The sequence below is a fragment of the Mustela erminea genome, chromosome 15 (genome assembly GCF_009829155.1).
Source record: "Mustela erminea isolate mMusErm1 chromosome 15, mMusErm1.Pri, whole genome shotgun sequence".
NCBI classification, from domain to species: domain Eukaryota; kingdom Metazoa; phylum Chordata; class Mammalia; order Carnivora; family Mustelidae; genus Mustela; species Mustela erminea.
Window position 1 is genome coordinate 62818675 of NC_045628.1, and position 16758 is coordinate 62835432.

The following is a 16758-nucleotide window of genomic DNA, read 5'->3' on the forward strand; positions in this document are numbered from 1 at the left end:
ACACTTACAGCACAAACAACAAAATCAGAAATAAACAAGTGGGACCACATCAAACTATAGTTTCTGCACAGCAAAAGAAACCATCAACAAAATGAAAAGACAACCCATGGAATGGGAAAAAATATTTGCAAACCACATACCTGATAAAGGGTTAATATCCAAAATACATAAAGAACTCCTATAACTCAATAGTAAAATATCTATATTTATATTTATACACATACAATTTTAAAAAAGGGAAGAGGAGATAAACAGACACTTCTCCAAAGAAGACATCTAAATGGCCAACAGGTACATGTGAAGGGGCTCAACATTGTCAATACCAGAGATATGCAAATCAAAACCACAACCAGGTATCACCTCAGGCCCATTAGAATGGCTATCATCAAAAAGACAGACCAAGTATTAAATAACTTAAATCTCAAGTAGACCCAAAGTGTGATTTGACAGATTTTGGGTCAATACATTGTTGGCAATGAACAGGTACTCATTTACAAATGACTTTTAGCTTGGTTCTTACCATCCTAAACCAGCTACTATAAATTTCCCCCCTTTTTAGAATAATTCATTTGAATTCTTTCTCAAAATAATCCTAAATTTAAAAGTGGGACTGCATGGGGTGCCTGGGTGGCTCAGTGGGTTAAAGCCTCTGCCTTCAGCTCAGGTCATGATCTCAGGGTTCTGGGATCAAGTCCCGCATCGGGCTCTCTGCTCAGCAGGGAGCCTGCTTCCTCCTCTCTCTCTCTCTCTCTGCCTGCCTCTCTGCCCACTTGTGATTTGTCAAATAAATAAAATCTTAAAAAAAAAAAAGTGGGACTTCAATTAAAGGCTATAGATATAGATGTCTATGTCATATGTGTGTGGGTGTATGTTCACAAAATACTAAGTAAAAAATGTAAGATGTATGTACCACTATTACCCCCTGTTCCTGTACCTGTCAATAAATAAGTAGATACAGGTACACATAGATGGCTGGGGCATATGGTTGCTTACATTTTCTTCCTAATACTTTCCTTTACTCCCCTTGCCTCATCGTAAATTTGTTCCATATAATGAGCACAATCAGAGCTTGAGAAGGAAATAGCTGGAACTGTGCTCCGACAGATCACCTGGCTGACACAGTTCTCTCAGCCACTCAGAGAGCACCAGACACATCTTGACTTGGGAATTCTACTGAATATAGTAATTTTGGCATCAATAATACCATGTTGTATTTCTACAGTACTCCACAAAGTGCCTTCACAATCCCAGGAGGTGGGACCGATCATTCCAATTTGCAGTGGGGAATGGGAAGCTGGAGGAGTCGGAAACTCACCTGCCACATCCCCCAGCCTGGCACCAGAAGAGCACGGATCTGCATCAGACACTCAGGGCCACAGCCTTTACCCTGACCTCTACGTAGGCCCTCCCTCCTGAAGGGCTCCCCCAGACAGGTTCAGGTGGCTCCCCTAGTCATGTGAGATTAGTATGGCCAGTAAAGATGAGAATATTTCACATTCAAATAGGGTGGATTTTGTAAAGCCACTGTCTGAACATTTTAAAGAAATGTCAGGCATTTCCCCCTTCCAAATTTAATATTTTGCTGAGACACTCAACTAAGAAATACAGAAGTTGACCATGCACTGCATTCAAGAAATTCATAAATTTCCTTCAACGGATGTAAATCTTTTGCAGAGTACATTTCAAAATCTTCTTTTCACAAAATTTCCTTTAGCTTTGGGGACTTTTTAAGCCATTAAAGCCAGAAGAAACAAAAATAACTCTTAAAGGAGCAAGAGACTTGTGGAAATTTTCTTTTGTAACTAACCAATATTTGTGTCCATCTGCCTTTATCACTAAAAAAGACCCCACACAAACCACCAGTCCCACGTGGAAATGCCACGAAAAGGCACCATCTTTATGAAATGTTACACTGCCCTACTTTTGAACATGATCTGACCTTTGGGTTAACAAAACTTTCATTTGCTTAAGAAGAGCAGCTTGTTTTGCAGCAACATGCTCAAAATATTTATTTAGTCAAATGTGGACATTAACAATATAAGGTACACATTCAAAAAAAAAAAAAAAAAAAAGAAGAGAGGAAAATCCATTTTTGTCTGAGTTGCCTTCTGCAAAACTTCTGCTCCACAGAGGCTTACAAAATATCCTAAAAATAAGCAACAAAACCAGAGAGTTACCGTGATAGACTTTCGTCTCTGGAGATCCACCTTGCCTCTGGCTCCCTTCCCGAGACCGGCTTCCCTGAGCCCCAGTTCGTAGGACATGGGAGAAGCCTCCATCTGCAAGCCCCGGCCAACTCCCCCTCGGCTTTTTACCCCTTTAAGCAATTGCACTGACCTGATTGGAACGGATTCCCCGTGTTCCATTCAAAACCTTCTGTGAACACTCTCCTTCCTCCTCCGAAGTCACTGGCCTGCTGGAGCCCCTGGCCCCAGGGTTCCTCCTGAAGGACCACCGCTTGTGGACGGACACCAGGGTCACCTGTGGGTCACCCAGGGTCGCCAGGAAGGATGGCTCAGGGCTCCTGGGCGTCTCACCCCCAGCTTCCTCCATCGCAGTGTCCACAGTCACACCTTTACCCACCATTCGAGCAAGCAGTTCACCCTCACCACACTACCTGGTCATGGGAGGAGCAAATGCTTTAAAAGTGTCCCCCTAAGTAGCAGGGGCAGGCCACCTGCTGTGCTCAGTCCTGCAGAGTCCCCTCTGCTCTGGAGCCAGTTCGGTGAGAGGCTGCCAGCCAAGTCCAGCAGCCGGCTTCAGAACTCGGGCAGGCTGCACGCTGCTGGATATATATTTGCTCTTGTTTACCTACATCCTTCCAACCAATTGGCACCCTCTCACTCATCACACTGCATTCGGCACTGGGAATCTTTGCACACGGCCCCGCGCGTGCCCTCACCCAGCCCTGCCAGGACACCGGGCCAGCATGTGCGGGCGCCCAGCACGTAATCACCTCCCAAAGCTGAGCACAGTTTCCTCTCAGCCATGTGCACTGCCAGAACTCCAGCCTTGAGGCAGGGGAGAAACGACACTTCATTTTATTACCAAACTTACAGGGCTTTCTTGGAATAACTTCAGCTGCCTCTTCCATAGCTCCAGAGCTGGCGGGGTGCAGCACACTAGGGGAGAGAAGTCTTTCCTAGGCAACATGACTTGCATTTTCAAGAAGGTGTAAGAAAGTTCCATGTTTCCTGCAGCTTTGTTTTCCCTTGGACCAACTTGGCTTGACTTCGGTGAGGACGGACTGCAAAAACTCACTGGATAGCCTGGCTCATCCACTCCTTAGTGGTTAGGTCGGCACCGCCACGACCTAACCCACAGCTCAGGCTTCTCAGGCTACCCGCTGCTCCAGGAGGATTAAGAGAATCCAGGCGGCCTCGCGCTCTGCTGGGCAGCACTGTCTCCCCTCCTGCCCCCACAGGCTCGCTGCTGGGAAAGAGGCAACCTCACCCTCCAGGGGAAGGCACAGCTCTGCCAGCCGCTAATCCTGGCAACGCTGCCCCCTCCAAGTGTGCATGGGAGGAGTGTCCACACTGCCGACTGAACCCGGTGAGTGAAACAGACACTGTATTCTTTTGCTTTCCTCTCCTGGAATGAGCGTGCCCCTGGCAGGGCAGGGTGGGGTCACAGTGGTGTGCCCCTAGAGCACTTAGAGCCCATGGCCTTCTGCTCCAGGGGACCGAGGATTCTGTCTCGCAGTGACCCTTCCTCCCCAATTAAAACAGTCACTGCTGCCCCAAGAAGTGCTGCCCCAAACATCTGTTCTCTCTGAGGGAAGGCAGTCTCACCACAGGCCCCCCAGGGCCACCTGCTTTTCTACCCCTCATTTGCTCTGTGGGGACTAGACCGCTTCTGAAACATGCTCAGGGCAGCCACCTCCCAAGTGTCTCGCTTGGCTTCGTATCTGCCCCGTGCTCAGTCAAAAAAGAACCTGCCTCCATTTCCCAGACGTACCATTCGAATGAGTGACCAAAAAGGTATGGTACATTTGATGCTAAGCGCTTCCGTGCAGGCCGCAAAAGAGCCAGCTTGGAGGAGTCTGGGATATCTGGGCCTGCTCTCTGGCCATCACTCACGTCCTGCTTATCTAGGGTCTCCCTGTTTCCTGACAGGCTCCATCAGGATCTGTGTGTGCCTACAATCACCGCACAATTCCTTCGTATGCATTGTAAACATATTCTCTGGAAAGCTGCGGCTTATCTTTTTAAGTGCAGATTTAAAAAAAAAAAAAAATTGTCATTTTGGGTAGAAAGCCTTCCCCAAAGGTGTGGTTTATCTTTCTGCTGTCTTTTAAAATAGGAGTCACTGTCCAGGTTTCAACTTTTGCTTGGTGATAGGGGGTCACTGTAAATATAAACGCTTCTGTGCTACAGTTTTGGATGATTAATAAGGAAAATATGTTGGAATCACACATCCCCAGTGCTTCTGAACAGTCTACTCTGTTAGCACCAGAGAAAATTTGAATACTTTACTGTAAAATATTTTTACTTCTCCTAACTGGCCACTCAGACCCAGAACACAGCCAGAGAAAGGAGGCTGGGGCCAGGTTATAATAGGGCTGAAGTTCAGACTTTGTCCTGCGGACAGGGGGGAATTGCCAGTTTTTAACGCAAAGGATTTACATGATTTATATTTGTGATTTGGAAATACGGTTTGGGCAGGCATGAGAACGAAGACTCCAAGGTCGGGTGGCGGGGGAGAGGTGGCTATAGGGTTACAAGGAGCAGAGAAAATGAATAGCAGGGTAGGATTAAATAAATGAGGGGGCCCTCCAGGCTCAGTGATCCAGCGATCCGAGCTCGAGAGGACCTGCGGGGCACACTGCCCTTTCCAGTTTGGCAGAGATGAGGAGGCATGGGGGGAAACATGTCTGGGGTGGAAATGGTGGCTTCTCCTTTGTTCCCACAGAGGCTAAGAGACTCGCAAAACAGCCAAAGCATGAACCACTTTCCCAGGCTGAGAACGGAGTCCAAACTCTCTTTCCGGCACCTCCCCCTTTCCTCACACCTGACCCCTGGGCTCCCCTCCTCTGCCCTGCTAATCCTGCTTATCCTTTAAGTCCCGGTCTCCGAGTGGCCTCCATTCACACCAGCAGGGCTCTGTCCCTTATCTGAATTCCAGTGCCACCAATGTCAACACCACAGGCCTTGCAGGGACAGGGTCTCCGGGTGACTGGAGGGTGAAGTCTTCTCCCCCCACAGAGGCTGCCTCCAGATCAGTCCATCCTTGCTCCTGATGCCTAGCATGCGCCTGTACCACAAGACACTGGAAGCCACTGGAAGACAAGGTTCTTCTGTCTTCCCTAACACAGTGACAGACAAACCTCATTCCCCGGATGTCATATACAGGCTCACTGAGACCAAGCACAGCAGATCCCAAGGTGCTCTCCCACCTAGGATTTCATGGTGGGTTTTGCCCCCTCGCCCCAGGGCAAGGGCAACTTTGGCTCTCATATTCCTTCCGGAGCTAAAGGTCTTCAAGGGTCTCACTTCAAGGGTCACACTAAATTACCTTTGCCTCTTATAGGTGCAAATTATATCAGCTCTTCTCCAAAATAAATTCATCCTACCCACCTTCCCAGTCTCTGTGGATCCTTCTTGCATAAAAATAAAAATCCCTTCGGTGTCCTAACCAATCCTGTTGCAACCTGAGGAGCCCAGGCCCAAAGGCAGATGGGCAGCTCATGTTTCCGTGAGCCTCTAAGCCCGACAACGTTCTGTGGAGGAGAGACATCTGGTTCCAGTAGTTCAGCACCTGCCGGAGCTCACCAGCTCACCCTGGGTGGAGAGAACGCTGGGCCAGTCCTCCCAGGACAGGCAGAGGAGCCGTGGATCCTATGACAGGACAGTACCACAGAACCTGACACTAAGCCGCACCCTGGGAAGGAGTGGCCCGGAAGGTTCCCAGACAGAGAGCGTGAGCAATACAAACAGCCCATCCTTCACAACGGAGGCGGAATGCTAATACACGAGTGTATTCTGGGGCCTGAGAGCCAAGCATTTAGGCCCTATGTGCATCAGAAGACACAAGACACTTTCTGCCCTCAGGAGTTTGTTAGCAGGTTAGGAGAGAACAGTAGAGGACAGTGTTAAAGTATAAAAGAAATCCTTCCAACATTAGGCGCCTGGTGTGGGAGGGGTTGCTGCAGGCCAGTCGGCGGGAAGGACACAGGGGCTGCTCCTCACATCCCCAGGAACTGGGGGTTTCAGAGACTGAAACAGCTCAGCACAACTTCTGAATTAGTTTATTCACAGGAGAGGAAAGAAGGAAAACCCTGGCTGGATGGCCTACAGCGAGAAAAATTACAATGGCTCTAAACCATAAAGAGACTGGGCAGGGCCAAAAAAAGAAACACTTGAGACCGTCAGAATAAAAGGGAATGTCTTCATTCTAGGGTTAATCACATGCTCCTCAACTTCTTTGGCTGCCCTTGCCATCGGAGACCCACCGGGCCCAACTCCAGCCCTCATTCCTTCTATGTTCCCACAGACTCCAGGTCTGTCTGCTCCCAGCTAAATGCGGATGAAACCCAACACAGCCAGGCTGCCTGGCCATGCTGCCTTGAGTCCAGGAACCTGGAGAGAGCCCTTGGTGCCGCCAGCAGTCCACCTGTGCATCTCCCTCGTCCTCTCCCTCTCCGCTATTCTAGAAGACCCGCCACACGTCCGCCTCTCCCTCCTGCTCCTCTGACCTCCACTCCCTACCCCCACGCCCACGGATGAGCCTGCCAACATCTCACCCACCCACCCAGCCACATCCATCCCTCCCTCTGGCTGCAGGGAGAACTGTCCTTGCCCCCCAGGTCAGGCCCCAAGTACCTACCCCCTCCTGGCTTTCCTCTAACAGTGTCCCCCCCCGACCCCCGCCAACTCCTTCTCCAAGGCCTTCACAGGAGCCTACTAGTAGTCCCCAAAGTCCTTCATGCTAGAGTGGCTTGCTGCTCAGCCCTCGCTTGGATCCTGTCCCTGTCTGTACTCATTCCTTGGTGAGCTCATTCAGTCCAATACCTACAGCACCTCTACCCAGTAACTCTCAATTCCACACGGAGGGATCCGAGGGCCCCACCATCCCCCGCTGGATAGCTGACATGCACTGCGCGCGTTACCTTATCTAAACCTGAGCTCCCAGCACGCTGTCCCTTCCCTGCTTCCGCCAGTCTTTCCCATCTCCGTCCTTCCACCTGCCCTGGGAAAACCTGCATTAAACCTTGACGAGAACCATCTCCTTTCAAACCTGTAGGCAGATGGTCGGCAAATCCTCTCAGTTCCATCTTGAACTACATCCGACCTCCAGTCACTTCTCAGCAGCCCCCCCATAGCCCTGGTCCCAACCTCCAGCATGCCTTACCTGCACTATTCAAACAACCCCCTAAGTGACCTCTGGCCTTCTTGGTCCCTAGAGTCTCCTCTCGACACCCATCCCAGAGAACCCCCTCGAGGGGAAGTCAGATGACCGCAGCCAGCTTTCCAGCCGGTCCTCCCACCACTCACCCCTCACTCACTCAGCTAAAACCATTCGGGTCCTGCTGTTTCTGCACTAAAGCAAGGCTTGCCCCCCACTTGGGGACTCGCCCCCCCGCCACCTACTCTCTGGACCTTAAAAACAACCTTCTCCCAAAACCCCTTGTCCAGATGGCTCACTTCCTCACCTTCTTTAGGTCTTTGCTCAAATGTCACCTTCTCTGTGGCTTGACCCTAATTACCCTGTTTATATTTCAAACACTCTCACTCCCTATGGTCCTTTCCTGCTTATTTTTCAGAGCACTCAACTATCATCTGATACAGTAATATATATTTTATTTGTTTATGGACCGTCTCCCCAGTAGGATGTAAGTCTCCCAAGGGCAGGACCCCTTGTCTGTTTTCTTTTCTCACCTCTATTCCCAGCACGACAGCAGCGCTTATATTTAAGCTTCTCGATAAATATTTGTTGAAGGAATGACACAGAAAACGAAACAAAAATAACTTACATATTTGCTTGCTATAAAATAAAACACGGACTACTCAACTTGTAAGCAAGTATTCAACGTTCAGAAGGTGCCCCATGCAAAGCTGGCTCTCTTCTCCATTGCTTACTCTCTCCCCCTCCAAGCCAACAGTCTAAACTCAATTACTATGGAGAACAGGCACTGACCTTGCTTAAAAAAAAAAAAAAAAAAAAAAATCAACAGAGTACATCTGAAAATTTGATTGGCTTTATTAAACGATCCATGCATGGGGCAGCATCCCCTTGATCAAGCAGAGGGGTGTTCCCGAGAGTTGCACAAAATGGAAGATTTTATGGGAAGAAGAGTGGGTCATGAAAGTTGTAAGCAAAAGACAAGACTGTTTCAGGCAAGATCACTTTCCCTTAGTGGGAAGAGCAGAGGGTCTTACTATACAGACTACCTCATCTGCCTTTAGGGGGATGGAGAAGACCCGTGTGACAAATTACGTTGTCGGTGCTTATCAGAAAACTCTTAACTAACACCTTCAGAGTTGTATTCCTGCAGGAGGTTGAAACCGCAATTAGATTAGGGTACCAAACCTGCTAGTTTATAGTGAAGGGGACTTAACCTAAGTGATACAATTTTGATCCTGTTGTTTTTTTTTTTAACACATTCCACCTAAGTGAGGCTCTCAGACTCCAGAGTTTCCAAGAGTATGTTAGTAGCTGGAGTTTTACACACTAAAATCTTCTAATTTAAAAATGTTGAAGGGTGCCTGGGTGGCTCAGTGGGTTAAGCCGCTGCCTTCGGCTCAGGTCATGATCTCAGGGTCCTGGGATCGAGTCCCACATCGGGCTCTCTGCTCAGCAGGGAGCCTGCTTCCCTTTCGCTCTCTCTCTGCCTGCCTCTCTCTCCATCTACTTGTGATCTCTCTCTGTCAAATAAATAAATAAAATCTTAAAAAAAAAAATGTTGAAAACAGACGCAGAGTTCTGGCCAAAGAAATACAAGGAAAAGCTGCTTGTCGGAGCTGAGGAGGTTCCCCAAAAGAGAGAGTAGATTGGTCCTTACCCCTTCCTCATTTCTGCTGTGTGTGACATAGATTAAAGGGCTGGAGTCCTGGCAGCCATCTTAGGGCCATGAGGTATCCATGAAGATGAAGGTTGCGTCATAGCTTTCTAGAGCAGACAGAAAAGAAGTCTGTGTCCCTGATGACCCTGGAGATGCCACACCAACCTGAACACTTGCCTCCAGACTTCACTAACAGCCATATTGTTGGATTTTCTGTTTCCCATGGCCAAACATAATTCTAATACAAGTGTCAAATGAAGTAGAGGGGAGGGACTTCTGGCATGGCAGTGTGAGCTGTGCAGACCAGCACCCCAGTGAAACTGGTGAAAATTATTTTAAAGAAACCAAACAAACAAGGAAAGGCTCTCGAAATGATCCTAAAAAATACAGCAAATGAAAAAACCATTTATTCAAGAACACCTCTTAAAATTTGGTAAGAGCAGCAAGAGTCGATGCTGTTTGAATCAAGACCACACTCCCTTTTCTGAACTCACCAAGGTGGAAAACTCCACTTGATTGGTGCAGCCAAGAATACAGGGATCCCTCTCCACCCAGCTACCAGTCAGTGGGCTTTCTTCCCAGGAGGGACAAGACATCAGCATTTCTCACCCTGGCCATCTCATCCTGGAGGCTAAGTTGTAGGCTAATGCAGCCAAGAGGTGGAGGGTCCCTTCTTCCATCTCATCCCCACTGATGGCATGAAGGCTCTACCTTGACAATGGTGCACCCAGAATATGGCACCCCAACTGACCTTGCCAGGACTCATAATGTGGAAGAGAGGAAAACGGAGCAGAACTGAGGGTACTGCCTGCCCCCTGCTGCGGCGAATTCCCTTTCCCAAGCACTCAGCTCCTACAGAGGGAGAATCACTCAGAAAGAAGTGTGACATTGTTCTCATTCCCAACTCAACCCTTGGTTCAGAAGTTCTGCCTGGGTGAAAGGCAACTGGATGGAGAATGGTAGAACCATTGGACAAGTCTAAACTATAGGCTGGCCAGTTTGCTGGAGTAACAAGGAGGGGTGGGGTGGTGGGGGTGGAGAGAGCCAAGAAGAGCCCGGCCTGAGGTCAGAACAAATCTCAAAACACTGAGCTCAGGGAGCCTGGGTGGCTCAGCTGGTTAAGCCGCTGCCTTTGGCTCAGATCAGGATCTCAGGATCCTAATATCAAGCCCCACATTGGGCTCTCTGCTCTGCAGGGAGCCTGTTTCCCCCTCTTTCTCTGCCTGCCTCTGCCTACTTGTGATATCTCTCTCTCTCTCTCTCTGTCAAATAAATAAATAAATCTTAAAAAAAAATAAAGTAAAATATAAAAAACACTAAGCTCAAGAACATCCCGTCAAAGGGCAGTGGTGGTGAGGAAGTAGCAGTATCCAGAATCATCTAAAATGTCCAGTTTCTACCCAAAAATTGTGAGACATGCAAAGAAAAAGTATGATCCACACATCAGAGGGAAACAAAGCAGCCAACAGAAACTGCCTCTGACTACAACTGGATGTAGGATTTACTATACAAAGACTGAAACCATTAAAACAATTTGAACTAAAGGAAGGGATGATGACATGTTGCATTAAATAGAGAATATCAATAAGAAGATAGAAAGTATAAAAAAGAACAAAATGGAAATTCTGGAGTTGAAAAGTATAGTAACTGAAATGAAAATTCACTAGTTGGGTCCAACGGTAGCTTTGACCTGAAAGAATTAGCCAACAAGAAGAGATCAAAGAGATAATGTAATCTAACAACAGAGAGGAAACAAGGACTGAAGAAAACTGAATACAACCTCATGAAACAGGGGTGCCTGGGTGGCTCAGTTGGTTAAGCATCTGCCTTGGGCTTGGGTCATGATCCTGGGGTCCTGGAATTGAGCCCAGCATTGGGCTCCTTGCTTAGCAGGAAGTCTGCTTCTCCCTCTCCCTCTGCTCCTTCCACTGCCTGTGCTGTCGCTTCCTCTGACAAATAAATAAATAAAATCTCTAAAAAAAAAGTACAAGAATTCAAGAAACTGAGCCTCACAGAGTCAATAAGGTTGCAACTCATGGAAAGTTTAAAGTTTATTTCTCAGAGAACTACTTCCCCCTAATCTGCTATTGTGTCTTTTCAGAACCCAGTATCTAATCTACTTGTGGTCTCCGCAGAAGCCTGGACTCAAGGTCAACTGATGTGATTCCAGCCTATGAACAAGCAAGGCCCTGTCTTCCTTACCCAAGATAAAAAGCCCAAGACCCCTTGCAGTCTATACCAGCTCTTGGAGCATACCCACACCCCTTCTCCCTATCCTAAGATAACGTCCTAACATCAGGGGCTCAATTTTGTTTCATTCTGATATTGTCTTCTCCTAAAGTGAACATGGGGCATATGTTACGTATATGTTTGCTCAATACACACACTCCATCATTCCTCATGAAGAGTCATAAGTTTCTCCCCACCCTCATCAATATGTAGACAATCTCAACCCCTAAATGTTATAAAAAACTTGTTCTGTCCCCCTTCCAGGAAGTGGGTTTCAGGACTGCCCTCCCAACTCCTCATCTGCCTGCCTCTCGAATAAACCCTTATCTTGCTGCAAATCATTCTGGGCTGTTGGCTTTGCTGCACATCATGCAGACAGGCTTGGTCTTGGTTACACTCATGGGAATTTGGGACACCATTACCCATGCCACATATGTGTGATGAGAGACCAGGAGAAAGGAATAGGAAAAATACTCAAAGAAATAGTTATTAAAAGCCCCAAATTTATTTATTTATTTAAAATATTTTATTTATTTATTTATTTATTTGACAGGCACAGAGAGAGAGAGAGATCACAAGTAGGCAGAAAGGCAGGCAGAGAGCGAGGAGGAAGCAGGCTTCCTGCTGAGCAGAGTGCCTGATGCGGCGCTCGATCCCAGGATCCTGAGATCATGACCTGAGCCGAAGGCAGAGGCTTAACCTCCTAAGCCACCCAGGCATCCCTGAAAACCCCAAATCTAATGGAAAAAAAATAGCCTATATGTCCAGAAAGTTTGATAAACTTTAGATTCAAAAAACACAAACAGACTAAAAATAAAAGAATGGAAAAAGATGTAGCAGGCAAACAGTAACAAGAAAGCTGATGTGGCTAGGCTGACAAACTAAACAGACTTTAAAACAGTGTTACCAGAAACAAAGAGGTACATTTTATAATGATAAAACCTGCCACCAAGAAGATATAAAAATTACAAACATACACATCTAAGAACAGCACACAAAATACATGACAAAAAAACCTGACAGAAATAAAAAGAAAAAAAGACAATTTCCCAGGGACAGTTGGAGACTTCAACACCCACTTTCAATAACGAACAAAACTGGGCAGAGCATCAACAAGGAAACAGGTGATATTGTGATTTATAATAAGAAATATCTATTTGGGGAGTGCCTGGGTGGCTCAGACGGTTAAGCATTTGTTTTCGGCTCAGGTCATGACCTCACAGTCCTGGGATCAAGCCCCAGGTCGGTCTCTCTGATCAGGGGGAGCCTGCTTCTCCCTCTCCCTGCCCCTCCCCCTGCTTGTGCTCTCTCCCTCCCTGCCAAACAATAAATAAAATATTTTTTAAGATAAGGAAGAAAGAAAATAGGAAAGAAGGAAGGAATAAATAAATATTTGGTCTCCTAAAGCCCTTGGAAATTTCTAAGTGATGCGTGAATAAAGTTCTCTCTCAGACCCTGCCCAATTTAGCACTTCCATCTAACTGTTCCGGAGTTCTATCTTTTATAATACACTGATGTAAGTAAGTACTTCCCTGAGTTCTGTAAGTCACTCTAGCAAATTAATTGAACCCACGGAGGGGGTTGTTGGAACATCCATCCTATGGTCCTTCAGACACATGGGTGACAATGTGGACTGGGGACTGGTGTCTGAGGTGGCAGGTAGGAGGGGAGAATATAGGACTGAGCCCTGAACCTGTGGGATCTGATGCTATCTCCAGGTAGAGAACTTAAGGATGAAGTTAAATTGTAGAACACCCAGCTGGCTCAAGAATTTCTTGGTGTATTGGGAGCCTGGGTGGCTCAGTGGGTTAAGCCTCTGCCTTTAGCTTGGGTCATGGTCTCAGGGTCCTGGGATCGAGTCCCGCATCGGGCTCTCTGCTCCGCAGGGAGCCTGTTTCCACCCCCACTCTCTGCCTGCCTGTCTGCCTGCTTGGGATCTCTGTCTGTCAAATAAATAAATAAAATCTTTAAAAAAAAAAATAAAAATTAAAAAAAAAAAGCAAAAAAAACCCCAAAACAAAACAATTGCTTGGCGTGGACAAAAAAACCCAGACACTGGCAATGGTATCAGAGTTGCAAAAGAGAAGATAGGAACAACACTATAAACCATCAGACCTCCCCGATATAGACAGAACCCTCCACCTAAGAACAGTAAAATAGACCTGTTTTCGAGTGTACATGGAACATTCTTCAGGATATACCATCGGCTAGGCCATAAAATAAATCTCAGTAAATTTTAAAAAATGGAAATAATGAAAAGTTCAACCACAGTAGAATCAGCAACAGAAAGAAATCTGGGAAACTCACAAATATGTGGAAATTAAGCAGGATACTCCTTAATATGGGTCAAAGAAGAAATCAAAAGGAAGATTAGGAAATACTCTGGAGACAAATGAAATGAAGACACAACATACCAAAATTTATGGGATGAAACTAAAGCAGTGCTTAAAGGGAAACTGATAGTCCTCACTGCCTGTATTAAGAAAGAAGGATCTCAAATCGATAACCCAACCTTCTGCTTAAGACACTGGAAAAAGATGACTAAAGTAACCGTAAAGAAGCAAAAGAAAATTCTATTAGTATCCTAGTATTGCTGTAACAAAACACCACAAATTGAGTACTAGAAATTTATTCTCCCGTAGTTCTGGTGGCTAGAAGTCAAAATTTCCCTTTTTGGAGCTCTGAAGGAGAATCTGTTCCATGACTGTCTCCTACTTCCTGGTGGTTGCTGGCAATCTTTAGCATTTCTTGGTAAATGGAAGCATCCCTCCAATCTGTTTCTATAATCATATGCCACTCTCTTCTCTGTGTCTTCACATGGCATTCTTTTAAGAATAGCAGAAACTGGATTTAAGATCTACCAGAAGCCCGTATGACTTCATCTTAACGTAACTAATTACACCTGCAAAGACCCTACTTCCACAGAAGATGACACTCACTGGTACGAGGGCTTGGGACTCCAATCTATCTTTCAGGGGACACAGTTCAACCCATGACACAAGAGAATAAAGGACTAGAGTAGAAATTAATGAAATAGAGAGTAGAAGAATACAGAAAACTGTCAAAACCAAAAGCTGATTCTTTGAAAAGATCAACAAAATTGATCTTTGAGAGAGAGAGACTGAGACTGATTGATCTTTGAGAGAGAGAAGACTCAAAGTATGAAAATCAGAAATGAAAGAGGGGTTATTATCACTGATCTTGAAGAAATAAGGATTATAAAAAAATACCAGAAACAACTATATGCCAGTAAATTAGATATCTTGGATGCAACAGGCCAATCCTAGAAAGAAAAACTACAAAACGAAATAGACCATCTGAATCAATTTTCAACAAGTAAGATCTTGAATTAGTAATTGGAAATCTTCCCATGAAGAAAAGCCCAAGCTCAGATAGCTTCATCACTAAATACCATCAAAGATTAATTGAGGAATATACAAAATGTTAATAAAGTCTTCAAAAAAAACCCCAAAAGACAAAGGAATGCTTCTCAACTCATTCTATGCATGAAGCCAGCATTACCCTGATACTAAAACCAGTCAAAGACATCACAAGAAAGCTATAAACCAGTATCTCATGGGAATATGGACATGAAAATTCCTCACCTATATTAAAGGAAACCCAGTCTAGCAACATATACAAAGATTACATGCTATGACCAAGTGGGATTTGTCCCAAGAATGAAAGTCTAGTTTAATATCCAAAATCAATTAATGGAATGCACCACATCGAAAGAATAAAAATCAAAAGATGAACATCCCAATAGACACAGAGAAAGCATATGACAAAATCCAAAATCCTTTCATGATAAAAACACTTGAGAAACTAGGAATTGGGAGGGAACTTCCTCAACCTGACAACGGGTATCCATGAAAAACCTTACACCTAACATCGTACTTTATGGTGAAAGACTGGAAGCTTTCCCCAAGATCAGGAACAAGACAAAGATTTCCGTTTATGGAAAATCTTCATAGTAGGGAAATCTAAAGAGCTAGAAAGTAGACTCATTGTTGCTTAGGCGTGGAGATCATGGGGAGGAAGGGAGTGAGAGCTGAAGGTGTAGGGTTTCTTTCTGAGGTAACAAAAATATTCTAAAATTGTCTGTGGTTGATAAATGCATGTATCTGTGAGTTACATCTCAAGAATTTTTTTTTTTTTTAATGTAGTAGAGAGACTATTAAAAGAAGAATTGGGGAGGATATGCCTTTAGCATTCATGGAAACCTAGAGGTTCCAGGTGAGTGGTAAAATACTAGGAACAGAAGTGGATAGAGTGCCAGTGTACACCAGCAGATTGCTAGTAGCTGCAAAATCCCACAAACCACCCAAATCCTTCAAGGAAAAAGGGTTACTGATGCTATATTCCCACAGTGGCAAAATGCATAGTGACAAATCTTAGAAACTCAATGTCCAGTGAATTAAACTACCGAGACTACACGAAAATAAAAAGTTTCTGCGCAGCAAAAGAAACCATCAAAAAAACAAAAAAGCAACCTACCATACTGAAAAAGCAATCTCCCATACTGAATGGGAGAAGATAGTTGCAAGTGACATATCCGATAAAGGGCTAATATCTAAAATACATAAAGAACTTATATAACTCAGAGCGCCTGAGTGGCTCAGTCAGTTAAGCGTCTGCCTTTGGCTCAGGTCATGATCCTGGGGTTGTAGAATCAAGTCCCGCATTGGGCTCCCTGCTCAGTGGGGATGCTGCTTCCCTCCTTGCCCTCAGCCCTGCTTATCCTTGCTCTCGCTTGCTCTCTCTCAAATAAATAAAATCTTAAAAGAAAAAAAAAAGAACTTTTATAACTCAACACCAAGGAAACACATAATCCAATTAAAAATGAGCAGAGAATTTGAGCATTTTTTCAAAGACATACAGGAGGCCAACAGACCCATGAAGAGATGTTCAACATCACTAATCTTCAAGGAAATTCAAATCAAGACCACAATAAGATTATCACCTCACACCTGTCAGAATGGCTAAAATCAAAAACACAAGAAACAAGTGCTGGCGAGGATGTGGAGAAAGGGGAACCCAGGCACATTGTTGATGGGAATGCAAACTGATGCAGCCAGTGGAAAACAGTATGGAGGTTCTTCAAAAAAATTAAAAATAGAAATACCATGTGATCCAGTAATTCCAGTGCTGGATATTTACCTGAAGAAAAGTAAAACATTAATTTGAAAACAGATATGCACCCCTATGTTTACTGTAGCACCATTTACAAGAGCCAAGATACAGGAGCAAACCAAGAGTCCATCCATAGATGAACAGATTAAAGATGTGGTGTGTAAGTGTGTAGATACAAAAAATGGAGTATCAGCCATAAAATGATGAAATCTTGCCATTTGCAACAACATGGATGGATCTAGAGGGTATACCACTAGGCGAAATAAGGCAGCCAGAGAAAGACAAACACCCTATGATTTCAATCATATGTGGAATTTAAGAAATAAAACAAAGAACAAAAGAGACCAAAAAACAGACTCTTAAATACAGAGAATAAATTAATGGTTGCCATAAGG

At 45.2% G+C, this 16758-nt stretch overlaps 1 protein-coding gene across 6 annotated transcripts in view; it reads right to left on the minus strand.

The window, feature by feature from the left end:
- Positions 1-16758, minus strand: part of ATP7B (ATPase copper transporting beta) — a 79763-nt gene that overhangs the window by 56069 nt on the left and 6936 nt on the right. For 2 of the 6 annotated variants that reach the window (XM_032314177.1, XM_032314178.1), the window contains exon 1: positions 2338-2906. The exons of 2 other annotated variants lie outside the window; for them this stretch is intronic. In XM_032314177.1, the coding sequence (XP_032170068.1) occupies positions 2338-2586 (249 nt within the window). In that variant the 5' untranslated portion in view covers positions 2587-2906. Of the gene's footprint in view, positions 1-2337; positions 3086-16758 lie in introns of those variants that run through there. 2 more of the 6 variants (XM_032314176.1, XM_032314181.1) reach the window with 2 other exon arrangements.